Source organism: Pollicipes pollicipes, unplaced genomic scaffold (genome assembly GCF_011947565.3).
Source record: "Pollicipes pollicipes isolate AB1234 unplaced genomic scaffold, Ppol_2.1 Scaffold_3447;HRSCAF=4054_pilon_pilon_pilon, whole genome shotgun sequence".
Classification (NCBI taxonomy): domain Eukaryota; kingdom Metazoa; phylum Arthropoda; class Thecostraca; order Pollicipedomorpha; family Pollicipedidae; genus Pollicipes; species Pollicipes pollicipes.
Genome location: NW_023596297.1, coordinates 36,912,625 through 36,935,345, shown reverse-complemented (window position 1 = coordinate 36,935,345; position 22,721 = coordinate 36,912,625). Strand labels below are relative to the sequence as shown.

At 49.3% G+C, this 22,721-nt stretch overlaps 1 protein-coding gene across 2 annotated transcripts; it reads right to left on the bottom strand.

Moving 5' to 3' along the window:
• Positions 1–216: 216 nt before the first annotated feature.
• Positions 217–20,205, bottom strand: mmm (missing minor mitochondria). Of its 2 annotated transcripts, none has more exons than XM_037214793.1 (2): positions 19,863–20,205; positions 217–3,397 (listed from the first exon to the last, which is right to left on the bottom strand). In XM_037214793.1, the coding sequence occupies exon 2, from the start codon at positions 3,380–3,382 to the stop codon at positions 530–532; it is 2,853 nt and encodes a 950-aa protein (XP_037070688.1). In that variant the 5' UTR covers positions 3,383–3,397; positions 19,863–20,205; the 3' UTR covers positions 217–529. The 2 variants fall into 2 exon arrangements, with proteins under 2 accessions (XP_037070688.1, XP_037070687.1); XM_037214792.1 differs by lacking the exon at positions 19,863–20,205 and adding an exon at positions 12,794–12,947.
• Positions 20,206–22,721: the final 2,516 nt, after the last annotated feature.

The following is a 22,721-nucleotide window of genomic DNA, read 5'->3' as shown; positions in this document are numbered from 1 at the left end:
ATTCAACTGATCAGTTGACGCATGCAAATTTATGCAGAGATCCGGTTTCAGGGCAAGTGTCTTCACAGGTACCACTCACTCAGTTCCCCCGCTGAATCTGAGATATTAACTCGGACCCCAAGACCTAAACCGCTCCTGAAAAACAACCAGTACTGTTCTGAGTGAAGAGCGGAAGCCTTAAAGCACGTGCTGCACACTTTAAGCCCAACGCATTGCAAAAACAAACATGTATGTATTTCTACGTCCCTGTAGCATTTGATAGTGCAATAGTCATTTCACCACCAAAACTGATCAACATGCAACCACAAGTTCCATACGCCCCAAAACACTAACAACTATTGAGTAAGTAAGCCATCCGAAGACGGACGATTATGTTTTTTACAAGATGAAGGTTCGTTAGCAAGGTAAGTTTATATTGCTCCAGCTTTCGTGCTGACAGTATCTCTGTGGCTGGCACACGTTGTTGAATTAAACGCCCGGCAAACTAAGCGTATGCAAGCACACAACGCAGACCTGCTGACAAAGCTCATCATTTCTCTGCACTTTGAAGTGCAGTGATATCAATGTCTGATGTTTCCTTTCCTTCCAACTTATCCAACATCTTCTTTTCAAACAGCAAGTATGACTCGTACACCGATTTTGATTCGTACTCTACCTCTGCCATTTGAGCTAAGTCCTCTGGGGTTTGTACCCCTCGCTGTGGCGGCACGGGTGGAAGAGAAGTAACGTTTTCTGGCGCGGAAGCTGGTTCCTTGTCTTCCTCTTCAGCATTTTTCCTCTCTTCCTCCTTGTTCTTGGCTTCTGTTTCTTGGCGCAATGTTTCGCGGGCAAATAAATTCTCCAGCATTTTCATTTCATCTCCCTCCATTTGCGATAGTATCAGGGGCACCTCCAGCAGGTGGAGGTTTCCTGAGTTGTCGCTGACTGACAACACTTGACGACGACCTAGCTTTCGTAAGCTCAAGGTTGTCACTTCTACACCTGACAGACTCTGTGTGAGCAGAGCCTCTTGGGCCCGATCCAGCATGTCCCAGACTTCAATCGAGCCCTGCTGTCTACCAATGAAGAACACAGAAGGCCGTGTCAACGACCATACTCCGCTGGTGCGTCGGGATGGGGCTTGGGCTGACACCATAAGAGGCTTGTGCTTGATTCCAACCTTCCACACCGCAAACCGAAATCCACCGACGGTCAACACCAAGTCGTCAAAGAATGGAGAGATGCAAATGGATCTGATCGGTTCAGCATGAATCTGCTGCTCTTCAAGCTCACATACTATCGTCTTGTTTGTGTCGGAATCTCTTTTTACTCTGAGATCAAAAAAGAGAATCTCCCCCGCCTGTGTCCCAGCATATAAGCTGAGCGGGCTCTTAGCAGCACCTTCTGGGGCTTCCTGGGCAACTTGCTCTTTCTGTTCTGTTTCTTCAGGCTCTTCAGCTTCTTCCCCTTCGTCATCTTTGAGTTCTTTTGCAATGCACCGTACACGGAACTGGTTTAGACTATAAGGTGTCCCATCGGAGCGGTTTGGCAGGTTAATGCGAACAACAGGGCGCCAGTTGTGGTCCAGGAGCTGCCAATGCCCAATTTCGGTACTACCCACGTCGGGTATTACACCGAGGTGAGCCCTTCGAGTGTTCTGCACGAAAATGTCCCAAACGAAGAAGTAGTCGTCACCGGCACAGGACATGATCTGGTGGCATTCCTCATCGGACTTGGTAGTGTCTTCAATCACCTTGCCTTGTTTGTCAATAATGTATGGCGGTAGCAGCCACTGGAGATCGGTCACACACGACGGGTGACCAAAGTCGGTGTGTGTGGTGGCGACTGGTTGCACTACAGGTATCTTTCCTTCGGTGTCTTCCACCAAATTACTGAGAAAAGCTAGTTTCTTGATCTGAATCGTGCTTTCTGTCATCGCCAATTTCCCATAGTACTGGGTGAGATCCCACAAGACAATGCGACCGCTCATGCACCCACCCGCCACAAGGTTCGGGTTCACGGGATTGAAGCGGAAAATAAAACAATCATCAGGTGCTTCCAGCAGCAATCTCGGGTGGATTGGATCCTGATAGTTCCAGAGCAGAACCAGTGATGGAACAATCATAATTCGGGACATATTCCGCAGGCGTACATCAAATGACATCTGCTCCACACAGCTGACACCAACCAACCCTGGGATAGTCGTATGCCAATCGTCACAAATGATTTGCTTGTCCTTGCTGTAGTGAAGATCCTGGAACGACTGATACTCTTTCAGGTACGAGTCTTGCTGCGCAGTCATCATAGACCTACTAGGGTTTAGTTTCACCCAGTCGTTTCGAAAGACATCTATGATTTCGTTCTGCTGTAGTGCCGCCTCCATAACTGGAGTAACATCTTTCACGAACTGATCAATGACGTCTGATTCCATTACATCTCCTTTGTCTTCCTCTGATAGTTCGCGGGCAACATACTGTGACCATTGCCTAAGTGGTTTTCGGTATTCCGTCTGAATGGATTTTACTTCTTCAGCAGGAACTGCTTGCGTGCCCTTGTCGAGTTCTTTCTGGCACACCACATTCCTGCGCTCGTAATTAGGCAGACATTCCTGGTACGTGTCTTTCCCGGCATCAGCATCGCGGTTGCTGAAGTTGCATTTCTCGGCGAAATGACGACGAGACTTCATGATTGTGAGTTTGACTTTCGGGCGGCATTCAAACACGGTTTCATCGACAACCTCCATGTCGCTCCCTAAGTTTTGCCATGGCTTCGGTTCAGGAGGGATGTAAGGAATGTCAGGAAGGGCGAATGGATCCTCCTCCTCTTCTTCCTCATCGGGGGGAAACAAGACATTTGTTTTCGCTTCTTCTGTGGCGCAAGCAAAAAAGTTTTCGCCATAAAGAAAATCTGCATCATAAACGACAAGAAACTCATCCGAGGGATACGCAACTATCACCTCGTTAATTGGAAAAAAATCCGAGATAGCCTTTCTTTGATTGATATCCTCCAGAAGAGCATTTTTGTCCAAAAGAACATTAGGTGATTCTCTCGTAACATTTACATCAGCAAGAATTTGGAAAATTTGTTGGGTTTGTGTAGTGAGAAAAAGAGGAACAACACCTGGTGGTGGTTCGGGAAGAACCTTTGCCTCCTGAGCTCCATTTTGCGGCTGCGCTTGAACTGGCTCTTCCTGTGATTTAGACCTTCCTCTTTTGCCTTTGTTTTTTGGAGATTTTGAGCGACCCCTTCCTTTCTTTGCACCTTTATTCCCTTTCTTCGGAGAATTTCCTGGACTGACTTTCTTTTTATTTGGTGATTTCTTCGGACTTTTCTCCGCAGATTTTTCTGGGGTTTTCTTCTTTTTGTTTGGTGATTTTTTCACGCCTTTGGTTTTTCCTGGCATAGTGATGTATGTTACCTGAAAGAGAAAGCTACAGATAAACATATATAGTTTCCATATCAAGCATTGCATAAGGTACCACCTAACATAACAGATGCTGCAGGACTCCTGCAGAGATGTCAATAGTACGCAACGTACCAGTCCACCACCTTTAACCGAGTCCTTAAATTACGTAATCTCTCCCAGCTAATCTCTTTGCTAACGTGCCACTCTATTATAAAAAGTGGTCCTATTCTCGTGTTTTACCTTGAAGTTTCTGAATTTGAGCATTTGCTAGAACTGGCGGTAACCCAACCTCTGCGTTAGTCGTGGCGGGTCAGCAGGACTTCCTTGGCGATTTCAAACGCGATCTGCCAGAATAATTGCGCGGTAGTCCTGAACATTATGATACAAGGCAATGCGAAAATTTTTACCCTAGACTGGCGCGTCGCAGATCGCGGCGGATGACATATACATGCCACGACAGAAGCCAACATTTCATTCTTAAAGGCTAATGCAAGGTACAAGCTTTGAACAAGTTGTGTACAACCTCAAGTGAACGTACTCAGGACTCGAGTCCCATCTGACAAGCGTGGGTGCATTGGCGCTAACAAAGCGCTACTGTGTGGGTCAGGCGTTGCAGCTTACCGCTAAGTCACGCGTTCCTGTCTGTACCTAACATCAGGGTGAGCCCGCCAGGGTGGATGGTAGCGGCGCTATAAACAAGGTGACACCGGAAGTCGCGAAGGAAAGGCCCTCGAGTCAAGTGGGATCTGGTCAGATAGAGGGCCATTTCAGGACCGCCAGACGACGCCAAATTCTGCATGATCGAAACGTTCGGATTTCAGCCAACTAATTTTCAGAAAATCCTGTTCCAAAATCGTCTACAAAATACCCAACATATGGAGAGGAGTATCCCGTCTTCAACAGAATAGCCGGGCCTTCGTGATAACCTGCTGGATCTACCACTGGCTGTCCGGTCGCGATGAATAAATGTTCACACCAAAGCAAAGTAAGATGCCCACTTGGGATCATGCAGATGTGCTTCAAATAATCACTTGCCTGGAGTGTCATGTAATATCCATCCAGAGGGCAGGCGGGGGGGGGGGGGGCATGCCCCCCACGCCTTAGGCCCCGAGAGCCTTTCTGGTCCCTCGGGACAAACAAGGGCCCGATTTGAAGGCCCGAATAGTTCGAAGGGCCGTTTGGAGGTCGTATTAAGGGGCTCCGGTCTGCAAAGCCGAGCATTCAAATGGCTGTCAGAAGGCCCTTTGAGCCGATCTCAGGCCTCTTAGTTACTGAGGGTCTGTTTGTACCTTTACCTCTATCAGTTTTCCCAAGAAGGGAGAAGACCGGGACCCGCCGTTTACAATGACAGGGCCCCTTTAAACAATGAGGGGACCCTGTGTCGGTGAGGGGCTACAGTGCTCACCAGGGGTCCAGTGTTGGCAAGGGGTTACGAGTCGGCCAGGAGGCAGTACTCGAGGGAGCTCAAAAGATGGGCCGAAGGATCCTTTGGATCTGGCCATTAGGAGTCAGATTTGAGGACTGCAGATCTGGACTCTCAAAGGTCAGTCAGAGGGACCTTCGCACCGATCACGGGCCCAGGGGTCGATGAGGGCTCCTGTATTGGTCAGGCACCACCAGTACTGAACAGTCGGCTACATGCCAGTCTGAGCCTTGGGCCCCGTTTCCAAAGCATTTCTCAACATTTGCAAGGGGGGACAGAGTCGACGCAAGCCTCCTTGTCGGTCAGATACCAACAGCATCAAAGACTTGGCTCCCCGTCGGCCTGGGCCTCAAGATACTTTTCACAAGCAGGGACTAGGCCAGCGACTGATATTTGCATTGGTCGGGACCCCCGAAACAATGAGGACGGAGCCTGTGTCGGTCAGAGTTCGCGCTCAGGCGCGTCTCCCAGACCGCGTGCTAGCTCCAGCGCCTCGTGCGGTTACAACTGAGCGGAGCGGTTGCACGGAGCAACTGAGTGTACCGTGGCATATGAGACCCCGGAAAAGCGTATAGAGCCTTTCGGGCGACTGGGAAGAACCCGTGGATGAAGACGTGATCGATCAAGAGTGTCCAGACATGGAAGCGGAACGTGTCCCAATAGCAGCGTTAGGTCCTGCGAGAAAATGCAAAGAGGCCAATGGTAACGCGGAAAGCTCCTCAGCGATCAGATTGACCCAGCAAGTAAACAGGGCGACCAACAGCGCAATGCCTCTGGACAACGTAATGAGCCCCAAAATTTCCGCAAGCAAGGCCTTCTCAATCAGCGAAAAATTAACTTTGCCTGCTTATGGGCTTTTTAATTTTGCTGGCAACGGTTTGTGGTCGTCTGTAGGCCCAAAGACATACAATTTTGTTGTGTTCTTGTTTTGTTAGAAAACTGCGTCCGTTCGGTCGGTTACGGCCCCTTCCGAGCCTATAGGCTCCTCGGCATGGTCCATGGGTGGTGTGCGGTCCCGTGCCTTCCCTTCTCTGTATCCGCTACCGGTCCGAGCAGCTCTAGATGGGACCGCCAAGAACACGTAGGGCATCCATTCAAAGTACCCAAGGCACAGCCTGGAGGGCCCCAGAGTGATCGAGTGTGCCCGAGCAGGTTAACAGATAGAGGCTCCCGACAAGAGCGCAGGGTCCTCTACTCAAATAATAAATACCCACGACACAATCTGGAAGGCCCGAGAATTATCGAGTGTGCCCAAGCAAGCTAGCATATAGGCCCCCGTCCAGAGCGCAGGCCCTCCATTTAAATGGGAAGCACCCAAGACTCAAGGTAATGGGTCCCGATAGATCGAGTGTGCCCGAGCGGGTTAACAGATAAGACTCCCACAAAAGGGCGTAGGGCCCTCCATTCAAACAGGAGGCATCCAAGACACAACGTGGAGAGCACCAGAAACAATCGAGTGTGCTTGAGTAAGTTAACAGATAGGGCCCCCGACAAGCGTGTACGCCCTCCATTCAAATACGAAATACTCACGACACGATTAAGAGGGCCTCCGAATGGTCGCGTGCGCCAGAGTAAGATAGGTCCCCAGATAGGGCGTCAGATAGGGCCCACGTCAAGGGCGTGGGCCTTCTATTAAAATAGGAAGTACCCGAGAGCCACTGCACGTACTTTTGTCAAGAGTTTGCATTGCTTATCTACCTGAGATGTAACACCTGTCACCTGTTTCACTTTCGTTGCCTCAAGGAGATAAGTGCGTGACATTGCGTGCGACTATTTATTTGTTATGTTTTCTTAACGAGTGTCTTAATCTGTTTCTCGTCTTAATGTCTGACCAAAGCCGGAGAATGGATAAACCAATAAAAACAAGCCGGTTGAAACATCATTCTTAAATTTCTTTTGTACTAGCCCAAAAAGTCTATAGCATAACAAGCTGGTTGAAATATTATCTTACATTTACTTTACGAGCCAAAAAAAGTCTATAGCACAAACACCAACCAGTTCTTCTAGGGACTCCATAACACCGACGACGGCACGTGACAGAAGGTTAATTAGCCCGAACATGTACGTGCATACTAACATAACCTAACCGGAACGATAGCCAGAGCGACTATTCCATCTGCAATGTTGATCGCTATGAATAAGTGCCTGTTGTTTAATACAATTTACATATATATTTCAACAATTTGAATGATGCCCTAGTTTCAGAATCCTTGCAAAGTAGAAAGCATTACATTTACTCCGGATTCAACATTTGGCAACTTTAACCACCTACTTCATAAATTGTACTCGTCCTTACCTTGGACATCACAAAATGTAGCCTTATCATTCGGCTGGTCCAGGTGAAAGGAAGCTTTCTAATGTTACGGCGTTACCCAAAGTGAGTGACCTTAACGATCCTTCAAGACTGTTACACTAAGGTCGAACAGTAACTAACTGATGGAAATATAATCGTTACTGAAATGTTCCCCTCAGCAGCTTGCTACTTGTGTTGGCTTGTTTGTTGAGCCATCATAAACTCGACCAAGTTTCACGAAACTACCTTAAAATGCAACTTGAAGCTTAAAACCCGGTTTAAGCTGAGTGGAGACAGATGCTGCTCGTCGTAGTCATGCTTATTACATAAATATAATGCCGCTTGCGATGACATGGCATCACTAATTATGAACGGCCATCGCATTGACGGATGGTACGGGACTCCGCGGGAGTACTTCTTTGAAGCATGATCACACGATCACGAGTAGGCTTTTGATTTGTTTTGGTATGATGGAATGAAATGGCCCAACAGCCACTGGCAGATTCGGTGAAGAATGAGAAGGTCATGGCCACGCCGTAGGAGATGGAATATTCCTCTTGGGGATATCGCTATTTTGCACGCACACCGCAATGAAGGACCTTCTGATAATAAGATGTCCAAAATCCAACCATTCCACTCCAGATGGTATTTCTTAGATTTTCTGGTTCTGCAAATAATCCAACCCACACTGTTCCCATGGCCCCTTCCTGCATGGGGATTTTGTCTGGTGTTGGACATAGGCTACATCACCGCGGCACTTTGGGTGACTGCAACGCCTGGAGAAAGCGACGCTTCGTACAAAACGAGCCATTAAAACGCACCGAGGCGCCCCCACGTGCGCCTGTCAGATCGGAAAGTTTGGTCAGGTTCATTTCAAGGCAGGACAAAGTCTTTTGAACAGTCGCGTGCCGCGCGGTGCATTGCTACTTGTGTTGGCTTGTTTGTTGAGCCATCATAAACCGCCGCAGGTCACGCCGCCGCAGGTCACGCGTTTTCCTGTCTTTACACTGCCCGACTCCATGGAACACTGGGTTTGCACAGGCGGCCGCTCCAGAGCTGCGCGCCATGAAGATCAATAATGGGCTGCCGTCTAAATACCCAACTCCCTCGAAACGGAACATTCAGCGTTCAGGATGCGCCGACATCCGGTTCAAGCACGTGGAATCATGGTAAGCCCGACTGCGGAATTGTCGACCCCGCGGTGATTCAGCCAGACTCCCTGCCTCTGCTCAGATAACTAAGCCTGTGCACTGGTGTATGATTTCATATCAGGTTTGTTCCTTTTGGGGTACCGCCGTAGTGAAACTTACTATTGCAACATGAGCACTTAGCACCTAAATGTGATGCTAATACGTTTATACCACGCAGCGTGCACAACGTATGTGCGCACGGGGTTACTAATTGGAATCATGTGTAACTTTGCTGTGATCAGGATTCATCCCCTTGAAACCCACCACTGTGTTTCATTCTCTTAAGTTCATCCTAATGACACTTAGTATGGACACCACCATGATACGTATGGAAACCACTATGGAAACGATATGTCAATGGATACATTATGGAAACCAATACACTGCTCATATTTACACGAAAATCACCTGCCGCTAGGTTGTTGAATCGCGTCCCAAAAAGCACACTGAGTATCCAACAAGAAACAGAATTAAGTGTGAACACGCAGGCTGGACTGCACTGCACTGGCTGGACTGCACTGCACTGGCTGGACTGCACCCGGCGTCACCCTACGCGACCGCTCTTCCAATTTCGATGAGCCCTTCGCTGGTGGTTCGAAGCGTTGAGATAGATACGAACATGAGTTTAGAAAACCTCTCTGAAGTGCATTTACTGCGAGAAATAAGCAGAACCTGCCGCTTTTGAGGAAAATATCTACCACATGTCGCCCAGAAAGAGTTCATAGCTCATGACCCGTCACGGAGAGAAGCTTCAAATCGTTGCATGTGCTAAAACGACGTAAACTCATGCATTCCACACTTTAGCACGGTGCTAAAACCGTACGGAAGTTATCCCGGAAGCAAAACCCGGTGCCTCCTCAGGTCCCCGAGTGTTACCCATCGTACGAAGCGTTAATATGGCGAGAAACAAGTATGCATCAGATGGTGTTAATGTAAGAATGCTTGATACAAAATCCCGGTGAGTGACGTTTGCTGTCCAGCACACTAGCACCTTTATAAAAGCTCGTACATTATCCCTGACCAAATGCATACATCCTTGCCTTGACGTTCCTCCACCGATTACTGTATCTACCAAGAAGCCAGTTTACGTCATGGACTTACATTGACATCCAGACAGGCTAGACGCGTGCGACCAAATACGAGAGGCTAGCAGGCAAACGGCTACCGGGGAGTGCGACATGCACAGTTATGCAAATGAGTAGGATCAGTACCGATGCATGTTTTATTAGCAAACACTGCTGCTTAAAGGCGTGGACGAGTAATGGGAGAAGTCATTGTCTGCGGATCAATGCAAGGGAAACCGAGCAAAAAATCCGCCACAAACTAGCTGACGCATTACTGCCACAAACGAGCACCACCAGCACCAATACACGTTGCTATTCAAAAGGAGTGGTTCTCTGCCTTGGTTGATTAGGAGTACTCAAAACAGTAACTTGAAAGCCGCCGTTCAAATGGCAGGCGTCCGTAAGGTATTAAGCAGCGTGTGGCGGCTTCCGAGACGGCTTGGACAGGTCCAAGCGTGCGAGGGCCATCCGTTGGATGCAGATCCGTTGCAGGTCCCCAGTCTTCTCAAAGTCAGCAAGAGTGGCAGACGCGCGAAGGTATTTGTGAGCTCAAGGCGATGGGTGTATGATCCGCCCGTGGTCTGGTGTGCGGTGGTCTTCCTGCAGTCCAGCGGCGCTCCACAAATTGTTTGAATAGATAAGTTGTTACGCCCGACTGACACGGAAAGCGCGGGTGACAGCTGCCCCAAAAGGGTTCATCTGGCCGATGTGGTCATTTCGTAGAACAGAAGGGGCTCGTCAAACTCTGTGCTGTAAAATGGCTGCAAGACTGTGTAGCAAAAGGGCTGCATGGAAGATTATCAAATAAACTAAAATGGTAGATGCCTTCTGATTGATGTGTTTAGCTTATGCACAACAAGCTCTTCTTGCATCCCACAAACTACCAATGCAAAAAAGTTAAGATAGCCTTGTAACAAGCTTTCTCACGTGGAACTCGTATCTAATTTTGAAACAGAATATGCATGACCTTCTGACACGATGCGGGACGATACATGACCTGCTGACATCTTTTGGCATCTTGCACAGATGGGACTACGCTGGTCAGCCAGATTTTGCATTGCCACTTGGCCATTGTCCAACCACCTCCTTATCTAGCATTTTCTCTTATTTTTTTTCTACTTTTGCTATCTTAGTTTGACCTTTCTTGCTCCACCAAGTATCGAACCACGGGCGTGGTTTAGAAAAAGAAAAGCGGGCTGAGGAGTATTTACGGCATTCGGGGTCCCGTCTCCGTACCTGCTCAGCAAACATTACTCGGACCGTCTTGGGCGTGGGGCAGAGTGTAAGCTGAAGTGCGCGACTTCTTAAGACTGTCACGAATACCTTCGTTGGTAGCCGCTAGACGGATTGTGGACTACAACGCCGCACTCGCGTTAGGCATGTCCGACACGACCAGTGTTGTTTTGGTGGTCATTGCTGAAAATGGCCGTTATCGGTTTAGATGGCTGGCGCACATTGTCAGGTTTTCGTAACTGTTAATATTCGTAACCTTCGAGTATTCTCGCCGAAGTGGATGTCAGCACACTTCAGCTTTTTGGGTGTTAATATCTGCCATTATAGTAACGCCGGGACACTCATACAACAGCACCAAACTAGGCTGGAGCCGACAAGGCATATTAAATGTATAATCAAAAACATGTAGCGTGCAGCATATAACAGAGACCACTCAGGTAGGCATGGTGCGAGTGCGGAGCTATAAAGGTGTAACTAGCTCCGACAGCTGTACTCAACTGAACATGACATCGCTGTCTTAATCTTTTATGTTCTTCTTATCCTGCAACAATTAGTCGAAAAATTATGCCATCCTGATTTTATTTTGAGTTACCACTTCTTAAGTCCTGCTTGTAGTTGGGCACCACAAGGGTAGGGGCAAACTCACTGAGGGGGAATTGGACATTGGGGGGGGGGGGGGGGGAGGGGGACCCAATAGAATACAAATCGGCATCTGCATCCATGGGTCCCATCGAACATCCACAGTAATTTCGCAGAGTCCATTTCCCTCTTCACATCACTGGGCCATTTGCGTATATATACATACATATGTTCATGTATATATAGATACACGTGTGTGATCGACATTTTATGGACAAGCAAACAGTTTCAATTGAAGGCTGATAGTGCTATGAGGAGGCAACACATTAAAGAGCTTCCCAACAAACAATTGCCGCAGTTTCTCCGTCACACAACACAAGCGGCTGCACCATTTAGCACGTATGCTGCAATGAAAAAGATAGTGCATGCCCATAAGGTATTTGCAGCAGCGTGCTACAATGATCTGACATGAAAGAACCATAAAACACAACGCTTAGTGCAACAATGAAGTTGTATGCTTATCTTTAAGCCATCTAATGCGATTAACTTTTTCGCTCACACATTCAGCTTCGGCATGCTCACTGGCACGTATTACCTCCCTACTTTTGCCACACGTTCCGCCTCGGTGGACAAATGGTGAGCCCTCGGTTAGCAGATGGTGACAAATGACAGACCGCTGCTCTGACCTTTCTGAAAATCGCACAGTTGGATTCAGGGCATAAGACGATCTACTATAATAATGTCAGGAAATGGATAAAACGTTAAGTGTTGTGGCCCTGTCCATTTGTCGCAGAATATCACAACTGCACGTAGCAAGGCATCGTGCAACCTCCCCGCTCCCAGTCCCACGATGACTGGAACACCACGTAATCTCACCAGGTAATCTCGTTCTTATATCAATGACGTGCTCAGTGGAGAGATGGCATGGAGTGACAACGCGTGATCTAACATCTCAGCTTGGCGGTGCAGTACAGTGGGATGCGTCTCTTGGAAAAGTTGCACCTAAACATTGAAAATTTCCGTAGTTATTTATTAGCTATCTATATTGTGATACGGGTCAGTAAAGGTGATTTTTGGTGCGTAAACGGCGAACATGTTTTGACTGCTGGCCAGTGGGTCACGACGTTCAACACTCATAAGTTCCACTCTTGTTTGCCTCCGGTAAATCGACGGCGCTGCATCAAATGCTTTTTGCAGTCGTGGATTGGAGAGTTTACTTTCGAGTGTCAGCATTTTAGCGCCTCCCTACAAGCGAGGTTCTCGGTTCCCCGTAATCTGTCATTAATAAGCTCTCGCGTACGGGACATAATCTCGAAAGCTGTGTCTCGGTAAACAATACACCCTGTCAGTGATACCAAGCTGGCTCCAACACTAAACCTCTCCGGTTACAATGAGTCCTGCATTTCTGGAATTGAAAATCCAAACCATTTCTACGAAGGAAAACACTTTTTACGTCACCTCCTGAGCTGAAAGCAGGCGAAATCTGATGAGTTTTTGAAAATCAGGGCATTTTATGACTTTTGAAGACCCAAGCGGACGCAACCCCCCCCCCCCCCCCTCCCATTCTCGGAGGCGACCCATTCGGATTCGAACAAGTGAGAAAGAGAAAGAAAGATACATTCTTACTTTCCGCCTCTGGCCGCGGCCTTCAGGTGCATTATCTGTGCCTTGCACCTCCACGCAATTTGATGAAATTGGCACAACGCAATTCAACGTGGGCGACGAGGTCAACAGCGACTCAGCCAACACTAGAACGCAGCGGAACAAAATGCGACGAAGAGCCGCAAATACGACGAAGCGAAACGATAGCACACGTTGCCATGGCAACCAATTCTAGTATCTCCATTCGTTGGCCTCTTATTAATCAGTCACCAAAAATGACTAAAAAGCACCAAAATCGAGATCGCTACCAAATTGGTTCCATTGCCACAAAAATGAACGAGTCGCCACCCATTGGGTTATTTATTGCCACCGATGTGGCTATTTTCACCTCCGGTTCAATGAATTCGCTAGCTGTAGTGAATACTTGAGTTATGAAGACGAAGGAAATACACGAATGAAATATCCAGAAAGAATGTCATTTACCAAGCGCGATGAGGTTCTACCAAGGTGAAACAAATCACGAAGATATAGCAGGAAATCAAGAATTGGTACAATAATCTGGAATTCTGAGCCCACCAGAAAACACACCATATTTTAAATCAAGCTCATACTAACTTGCGAATGTGCTGGGGTGCAGATGTCATTATTCCCATTGGAGTTGCCTTCTGAGAGCGAGTCACTGACCAGTATTGAGTTTCGTACATACCTAAACATCTAGGGGTGCAGCCAGCTGATTGGGGTGGGGGACGAGTACACAGGGGGTGTTTCCTCCAGCTAGACCGAGTGGCCTTCCAGACCCTAGGCACAGACTACCAAAGGTCCGATTGGAGGGCACGAAGCGTTGACCGGGGCACGATCTCGGGGCGAAGACTTGGCCCTCGAAGGCCATCCAAATGGACTCGTTGTGCCTGTCGGGGGTCCCCGGGACGACGAAGGCATCTATGTAGGCCTGAGACCACGAATGCTGAGCAGCTGTCTCCAAGCAGGCTAGGGGCCTGGGGCATAGGTGCATAAACGTTTCAAAAAGTGTGGGGGAGGGGGGCAAGCTCAGGGCGTATTTCGGGGACTTCTTTCTGGAATGCAAGCCCGATGACTGGGGAGGGGGTAGAGATGGGGTTATAATCGCTCTTTGTTCACATGTCATGGTGCTATGCTAGATATGCATCCAGAGCTCTTTCACTGGTGCACAATCTTGCCTACTCGATTCATCTATGTCATTCGGGAAATAAGGCTATCCAGTTTCCCCAAGATTATTCGTCTATTTCAACATTGCCTTTCCTGGGGAGACGAAGTTCCATTAGCGGAAAGGCATTTTGTGTCTTTGAGGAGGCATCTACCTCCACAGGGTAGATGTCAAAATAAGGCCTAAACATAGGCTGACGAGAATTTTGAAAGCGAATCAATGGCTCACAATGCGGCAGATTTTCATGCACCTTCATTTTGCTGGGTGCTTTTCAAGAGATAAGGCTGGTCGTAGCATTTTAGGCGAAAAATTCGGAGGCTTCAAACTGCCGAAGACAATGTGGCAAAAGCTATAAAATTGGAGATTCTCTGTTACTCTGGAGCCAGCCCCCTACCCTGTTTTGGGCACCTACACCCCTGCGGTGGAGGCTAAACGAACGTGACACGCGACGAATTTATCACCAGTTTACTCCAGTTTCAGGTCTGGGATTCAGGGCGCATTCCCCAAACAGGGACAAGACCGGGGCCCGCGAATTGCATTAGTTGGAGCCCCTGAGACAACGGAGGGACTCCTGTGTCGATCTGAAGACTACAGCGCATGAGGGTCCTATATGGCAAGGAGCTAAGAATCGGTCTGGGCAGTGTTTGAGCGGGCCCGCAAAGGGTCCCGAAGGTCCCTCAGGACTGACGATTAAGCGCCTGATTGGAAGGCATGAAGGGCTGGCTGTGCGTCACATTAAGTACCCCAGTCTGCAGATTGGGGCCCTCAAATGTTCGTCAGAGTCTCTTACACCGATAAAAGACACCCTGGGACAACGGGCCTCAATTTCTGTCAGAGACCGCCAACAATGAACAGTCGGCTTCGTGTCGGTCTGAGCTTTGCGAGCCCGTTTCCCAAGCAAAAACAAGGCGGGACCCGCGTATTCCATTGGTCGGGACCTCTGAAATAATGCAGCTCCTGTGTCAGTCAGCAGCTGGTGATCATTGCCAGTGGTGAGAGGTCATTTGGTTGGCCGTCCTTCCAGTTGCAGACTGCAGCACGGTTGCACTTGTTCCTTGAACCTTCAAACAGCGTCCTCACGGTCAAAAGGCAAAAACGACAGTCAAATTGGCTCCTAGAAATCTCAAAACGGTTCCTCCAACGGTCCAGACTCAAAAGTAACACTTATGGCGACTTCCAAGACTCTGCTCCCCCCCCCCCCTAAATCATTCTGAGAAATCGGCACCCATGGGTGCCTCAAACTCTGGGTGGGCTCCAAAAGGCTGCATGCCCCCTACCCCGCTTGACAAAATTCTGAGTTCTTCTCTGAGTACGACATGAAAATGTCTGCCCAAATCCAGGACATTCAGCCTGCCAGCGAAAACGAGATGTTTTAAGCCCAACTGGCATCAACTTGGGTATGTTTCGGAACGCAGACGTCACCCATTGCAGTCATGTTTTGAGAGCGAGTCGCTGACTTGTATTGAGTTGCATTACACACCCACCTGTGTTGAGTCCCCCCCCCCCCCCCTCCCCTCCTTGTCTGCCCAGGTGTGCAAACGAGGGGTTCAGGGGACATTTACCCCAAGGCCTTGACGGGGCTTCGGGACCCATGGGATAGGCTATCATGGGCCCGATTCGAGGATACAAAGGGCTGGCCCGAGGACGACCTCGGCCCACAAGCCTAGTCCTCAAATGCTAGTCCCAAAGGCCCTCTTTCGCCTATCGGGATCACCGAAACAGTGCAGGCCTCTAAGGTAGGTCAGAGACCCCCACCGCTTAGCAGTTGGCTCTGAGCGGACAAAGGACCTGGGGTCCATTTACAAAATAGGGACAGGACCTGGGTCCCCGTTTGCCACTGAAGGTCTCCTGCGTGGGTCGGGGTCCGTAAAACAAGGTGACCCCTGTTTTCGCTAAAGGCCTAGTGCTTAAAAGGGGGGGGGAGGGGGTTGTGTCAGTAATTGGCTCCGAGTCGACACATTTGATGACAGAGAACGGGACGGGACCCTGAGCGCCAGAGGGCTACTTTCGTTGTTCGCGATCCTCTTACTCTGAGACTGAAAGGAAACACAAAACGGACAATAGAATGTTGCGCAGTGAGACAATATAAGGGTCTTGCCAGTCCTCGACCCCAGTACCAAACAGGAGCCATTGAGCGCCCTGGAACGGACCAATGGCGGCCCACTTCAGGCCGGGGCCCGCTAATCTTGATCGTTGCCAATGTACAACTTTTGGTAAACATTTTCACTCGCCGCGGTGCGGCGCTCGCGTCACCGTTCCGCGGTTGGCATGACGCGGGCGGCAGGAAAGGGAGACGGTCACCGTCATTTGTGCGTGGCGCGGGCCTCGCTTGCACATTGCACCACAGTTCAGCTGATTCACAGACCTGTCGCTAATTGGCGGGGTTGGCTGTCGGCCTCGGGCTCGGAAAGCCAAGGCAGGCTGCTGAGCGATAGCAGAACTTCCAATCAGGTGACCCAGGTGCTATAGCTGGGAGGTGCCAATGCGCATTGGAAAAGCTCGTTTATTCCGGCGCAAACCCTATGTAAGCCGTGGGTTTTCGCTATTCGGGGCACTCCGCACCGTGGCCAGGCTGGGGCAGGTTCTTGGGGAAGGGCCAAAGAGGATGGCACTCTCTGGTCTTTCGGGGTGGGGAATTCCTTTGCGTGGCCCTAGATGTTTGCATTCTGTGTTTTGATTCGCGTAAAACGCCCGTTTGTCATTGTCTGATGGTTAACACACGCCCGGGTGGCCGGTTGGATACCCTTCACTCAGCTGGGAGACGGGGCAATTTGACCCCCTGAGATCGCAGGGACTAAGAGAGCTAGAAAAACCAAATTCACAGAGTGTGTTGACCTGTACGTAAACTCACTTAGTTCTAAGTTTGATGTTCCTAGGTCATGCCATTTGGGTCAAATAATGTCGAACAAGGTGAAATTCTAGGATGGTCCCCAAAGAGCCCCTAAAACCTAGATAACTGTTCTAAGCAAAAAAATCGCATGCTCATTTAAGGTCGGTGACCTTTTTTGGCCTTTTGAAGGCCATGATGACCAAAATCATACAAGACAACTTTTGATTTTGCATTTGGATAAGCGACGAAGATTACGCTGGGCAGTATGCTCCTAAAATCAAGATGTTTACCTGGGTCATTTTAGGTCAGTGACCTATTATGACCTTTAAGAAGTCCATGCAAAGTGAATAATGTGGCTCCTGTTATCAATAAATTAGAAATCAGCACCAGCAACTACCGCATACAACAAACCTTAGTGTAATAAAACAGTTCTGACTTTGATTGATTTGACTCAAATCTAACTTTACTTTGGTCTGACCTTCATACCAGACCGCAGGTCGCCCATTCACTTGTTGTGTTGCCTAAGAAAGCATCTCAGAGATGTACGGCTTCGTCTAACACTCCGCTGTTGGATTAGATAAAGCGATTCCTCCATAGAAATTGCCTTCGCTGAAACCATGGACTGACTGACCGACCATAGCTCAGCAACCTTAAATGGTAAATATAATTTTATGATGCCAGAAGATCCGCTATTCAATTGTCCACAGCTATGCAACGTTTGGTCTTTTGCTTCTGACGCGACATTTTGAGATTCGGAAACCATTTTGGAAAAACCTTCGGGGGGAGGGGTCAAATTCATCCTCACCCGAGCGCGTCTTAAAGCAAAATCCAAGACGAACGCCAGTGTTTGGTGTTAAAAGTAATCGCTTCAGTTGGAGAAACGTTTCCTTGAGTGACATGTGTAGTGAGCAAGTCAAGTGAGCTTATATTTCCCTTGCTGTGGCGCTGTGCCAGAGTTGCACTGCGGTGGACATTAAGCAAACTCCCTCCGGCCCGCACATCCCCACCGTGTGGCACGCGGAGAAAGTGTGCATCGCACGGAACCACAATCATGTATTGACAGAGTCTATCGGTGTATTGTGGTATTTCGCGGGATCGGCTGGCGCGGCTCGCTGGCCGGTGATGCGAGAACTTTACACTTGGGGGTATGTTATACCTTAGTCATAATTTCTCCCAACCTTTTTGATTCATTGAATTTCTTTTTGATCAGAGCTCACGCAGAGGAGGATTCTTGTGTGTGTGTTTTATGGTGTAATTACTATCCTACCTTCCTATCGTAAAACTCAAATTCTACAACAGAGCAGTGTAGAAAAAGCCTAACGTACCGTAATACTCGGCACGGGCCGCCCCGCCCTTTGACCTCCCTGACATCAAATGGCAGCTGCCACCGTCTCTCTCTGCCACCGGTCTCACACCATTCAAGCAGGGTCAAATAGCGAGGCGCGAGCGCGTTGAGTTATCACTGTGCCGCGCCCCTTCCCCCCTTCTTTTCCACCCTGACTGCGTCATTGCGAGCGAATACGTAACGGCTTGGACCCGCATACCAGTAGAGATGATTTGGAATCCCCAGGAACTGATACCTTAAGCTACGGAGTATGGAAGGCAACAAGCTGTGATTTTAGTTATGTGTAATTCGTTTTTGGTGCTGGTTCTTGACGCCCTGCCACCCGTAACTGGACGTTACAGCCCTTATGTATAACCGGTTCACTATACCAGGCTTTAACTAGCACCCCTGGCACCATCGTTGATGTATCATTCTTTTCATTCACGAACTGGTCGCGTTGGCTTGCCGATTCAGTTGGTGACACAGACGACTTTTGGTGATAGAACTGCTATTCTCGTCACCCAATAATTGTGTGTCGTTCTAAACTGTTCGAGGTTTCGGTCTTTCAAGGTTCACTGGAGGCTTGCTGGTTAACTTGTGTCCAGCGGTACCGTGGTCCAAGGAGATAGGCACATATTTCTTATGTGGTGAGCACTATCTGCTAGGTACTAAAGGTGCGATCGGTTTCTCAAGTTCTGGAATTTCCCCTAATATTGGAGGTGTAATTTGAAGACTGGACTAACGACGAACAGGGGTCAAATCTTTGAAAGTGTGGGACAGTCGACATTCTGTGGTGTCGCAAATTGGTATGAATCTACCTATTTCATGGTGCTGTTTGTCAACGTGATTTTATTGAAAAATGTGGGCAAGCTGTTGATGGGACACACCAGAAAATGCTGTACTTTGAAACATAAAAAAGAAAGTTTTGATGTTGAAGGGTTAGTGTCAATGACTGAGAGCTTGTGAAAATGATAATGCTCAGTAACAATTCATCACCACTCACTATCAGCTAAGATGTCTGATTGATCTTAGTGATAATGAATATTAATGGGTGCAGACATAAATTGTGGATGCTTTCATGGTAGCCTGTGATATGCATTAGTTAGCCAGGATCATTCTCTTTCCATTCATTCAGTTTGAGTTTGGAAGTGCAGTGACAGGAGTAGCACCTGGGGCTGTTGGTTTTAGGTAGCAGTTGTTTGATATTTTGGGACTTGTCATTCAGCTAGAGCAGATGAGTCAAATTTGGTTGACAATGCGGGGCACGAAACGGCCACAACCAGCGCGCCCACAACCAGTGCGCGTTAGCAGAATTACCCAACCTTGAAATCTTACAACACAAACAACATGTTTAGCACCCGAAATAATGAACAGGCAGTTAGCATTATTCATGTTGTCGTCTCGACCATTGCTACTCACAGTGCTCGCATGATTGTCTATCATCTTCAAGAAGTTGACATCTGACAATATTATAATTTCAGCAAGGAACCAGTGTGATTTTTAACACGCAGGCAGCAGACCATTTATAACACGTACTAAAAGTGCAAAAAAGCACCAAATCACGGACATACGAGACACCAAGAAAAGTATCCCAGTTCTGCACATTTGTGTCTCGCATGGTCTGTTTGTGTGCTGAGCCTTCAAACATAACATGATTTTGATCATTTTTATTAAATATTTGAAAACATACGGCCCGTCGCACGCAGAAAGGCTCCTACACTCTTACCTTATCATTGCACTTATTTCTGCTTCTTACCTTATTATTGCACTCCTAATTTGTTTCCAGTTCTGAAGCTTTCATTGATATTTCCAAACAGACAACACAGAAAAAGAGCCAACAATGTCAGTTGAACTGGAGTATTTCCAGTAATCTTAAAAAACGGGCCAAGCCACGGGAACCCGCCACCGAAGCCGGGCCAACGTTTTCGGTATGGTACATAAACGTCTATTAGCGCAGTGCACCTTATACACGAGTCTGGATAATGCGACTCGTACTTATTAGAACCAAACACATCGTGACGACAGTGTCGCTTAAGCTACAACACTTGGGTTCAATTAATATGACTACTCCGTTGCCGTGACATGCCGCCACCACGTCTTTCCTCCGCCCCTCCCTCCATAACAACTGCTCGGCTTTTGCTGCCTGGTTATGATCAGCGCCATCTACCGAAGGGCATGAAACTGCAAGTTCACAGAAAGCCCGGCATGCAGTCCGGCTGTTCATACCAAAGGTAACAGGTACCGTTCATTTCCTTTTCGACTCTGCGTCACGACCAATATGTGGGGAGGCCTGTGGCGTGCCGCCCCGCGCTTTCTGCATTATCGTTGCGCCTATGTGAAGGCAGTCGTGGATCGGTGGCCGGAAAGGGCATAGCGCCGCTCCACGCACGCGCTGTGTAGGCATCCACCTTCATCCCATTGTGTCGTATCTACGTGCAGGGTCAAAACGTCAATACATGTGCAGTGAGGATATCTGGTTAAACCAAGAAAGACGTAAGGCCCCATAGTGACACGAGGCCGGATGTTCAGTTAGCAACGTATTTGTTTCCCCTGTCGGGACCTCTTGACTGAGCTGAACCCCCGCATGTTTTTACTGCTGGCCATAACTCCACGCTGTCTGATCAGGCCAGGGAGGGGACACGCACGTCCTTTCCCTGGCGTCGCTCGGTCATGAACTACCCCGATCCCTTCCGACCGGTGGCAGGACCTCGGCGCGGCGTCCACCATCCGGGACCCAGCCACCAGTCGGAAGGGACCCGAAAGGACAGGCCAACAGAGCTGAACTAAGTAGGGCATAACTTTAAGGAGACACATGACAGGGGACTGGTTTACAAAAAAGCAAACCAAGTAAATTCATATTTGTCCGGAACACGCCGGCTGCTGAATCAAGCTGTGGAAGTGCGAATCTTTACGCGGAGCTCATACAAAACTAAGTGATCAGTGTCGCGGCGGATGATGAATGCGCCGCTTCGGAGGATCATTCGCCAAGCCTGGCCAGTTTTGAGTAGGCACGTCAGCGGTCAACAACCTAGGCCCATCGCGGGGAATGAATCCGATTCATCAGTGGGTCAAGCCGCAGCACAGCCGGCAGCGGCGGCCACACCTGTGGAGGCCATACCGACATCCACCGCACGAGCCGCGATCATCATCAGCTGTGTGCAGTGCTGCAGACAACCAACATTGTGTTACGGGCAGGAGGACCGGCAGGTCAGGCAGACCTTGCTGATCTCATGGTGCGGATAAGAAATTCTGTCCGCGGATTTTGCAACTTCATTTATCCGCAATGGTCACGGGCGTCGATATACATTCTTGAGTGATTCACTTGCCTCCCCAAGTCCAATCTGGCCACTCCCCAGGCTTCTAGTGATAGAAAGAAACAGGACATTAAAAATTGCACCTCAAATTATGCCAAATTTCAATAAGGCTCGTGCTAATGGTTTCCAGCTAAAATTAACACACCAAATTATGACTGATATGTTATGTTCAGTTTTGTGCAGCTAGCCGGGGTTGTTCCACTTTAAGAGCTTCGCTCCTGCTCTCGGCTGCGGCTGACGGTCGCTTCTGGCTAGCAAGCACCCGCTCCAGCATGAAGATCAGCCGCTCCTCCCGCTGCGCTGCCTGCTCGGACTGCTGCATCATCAGTGCCGCCGAGCGCTCGACCTGCTTGCCGTCACTGATCAGCTCGGGCCCACGGGATGGGCTTGGCTGGACTTCGGTTGGCTTGGCTCGGGTTAGCGTGGTCTGCCTTACCTTGGTTGGGCCGGGCCGGCGCCCGAAACATAACCGGGACTGTCACAGTAACCGTACGTCTGTACCGAGAGCGGACTGGAGCAGGGCCGCGGGAAGGCCCAGACCACATCAGATCGGATCGGATCGGTTCGGATCAGATCGTATCGGATCAGGTAGGATTAGATAAAATTGGGTCGGATCGGATCGGATCGGATCGGGTCGGATCGGGTCGGGTCGGGTCGGGGTAGGGCGGGGCGAGTTAGGGCGGGGCTGGCCGGGCCGTGTTGGGTGGGGGCCGGGGCCGGTGCCAGAGCCAGGATTAGGATGGCGACCGCGACGACGGCCGGGACCTGGGCAGGGTCAGGTTCGGTCCAGAGCCGGGGCGGGGACGGCGACTAGGGCCGGGGCTGTGTTGGACATGTAAGATGTGATTTGATCTGTGGTCAGACCACTTCGTGCTCGATGCTCCAACCAGCCTTGGTCATATCCCCTGTCAACCCGGTTCTGCCTAGTTCTGCAGATCACAGACCATATCACATCCTGACTTGATCTGATCTGTCCTGACCTGTCCAGCCTATCCTGCTCCAGCCCAGTGTAGTCCAGCCCCAAATTCAGTCCATCCCCGATCCAGCCCAGCCTCAGGGCAGGCCAACTCCCTGACCAGTTCAGCACCCATCCCAGTCCGGGCCCCCAGTCCAATCTTGCCCCCAGATCAGTCCAGCCCCCGGCCCAGTCCAGCCCTCAGTTCAGTACATCCTAGCCCTGAGATGTTTTGCATGCAGTATAGCATCATCATGTTTGACTGATGCCGTTCAGGGAAGGAAGTCCCTGAGATTGTCAATTGTCCCTCCGTTGCAGGAGCGCCGCTGTTACGCGCTGGCTGCTG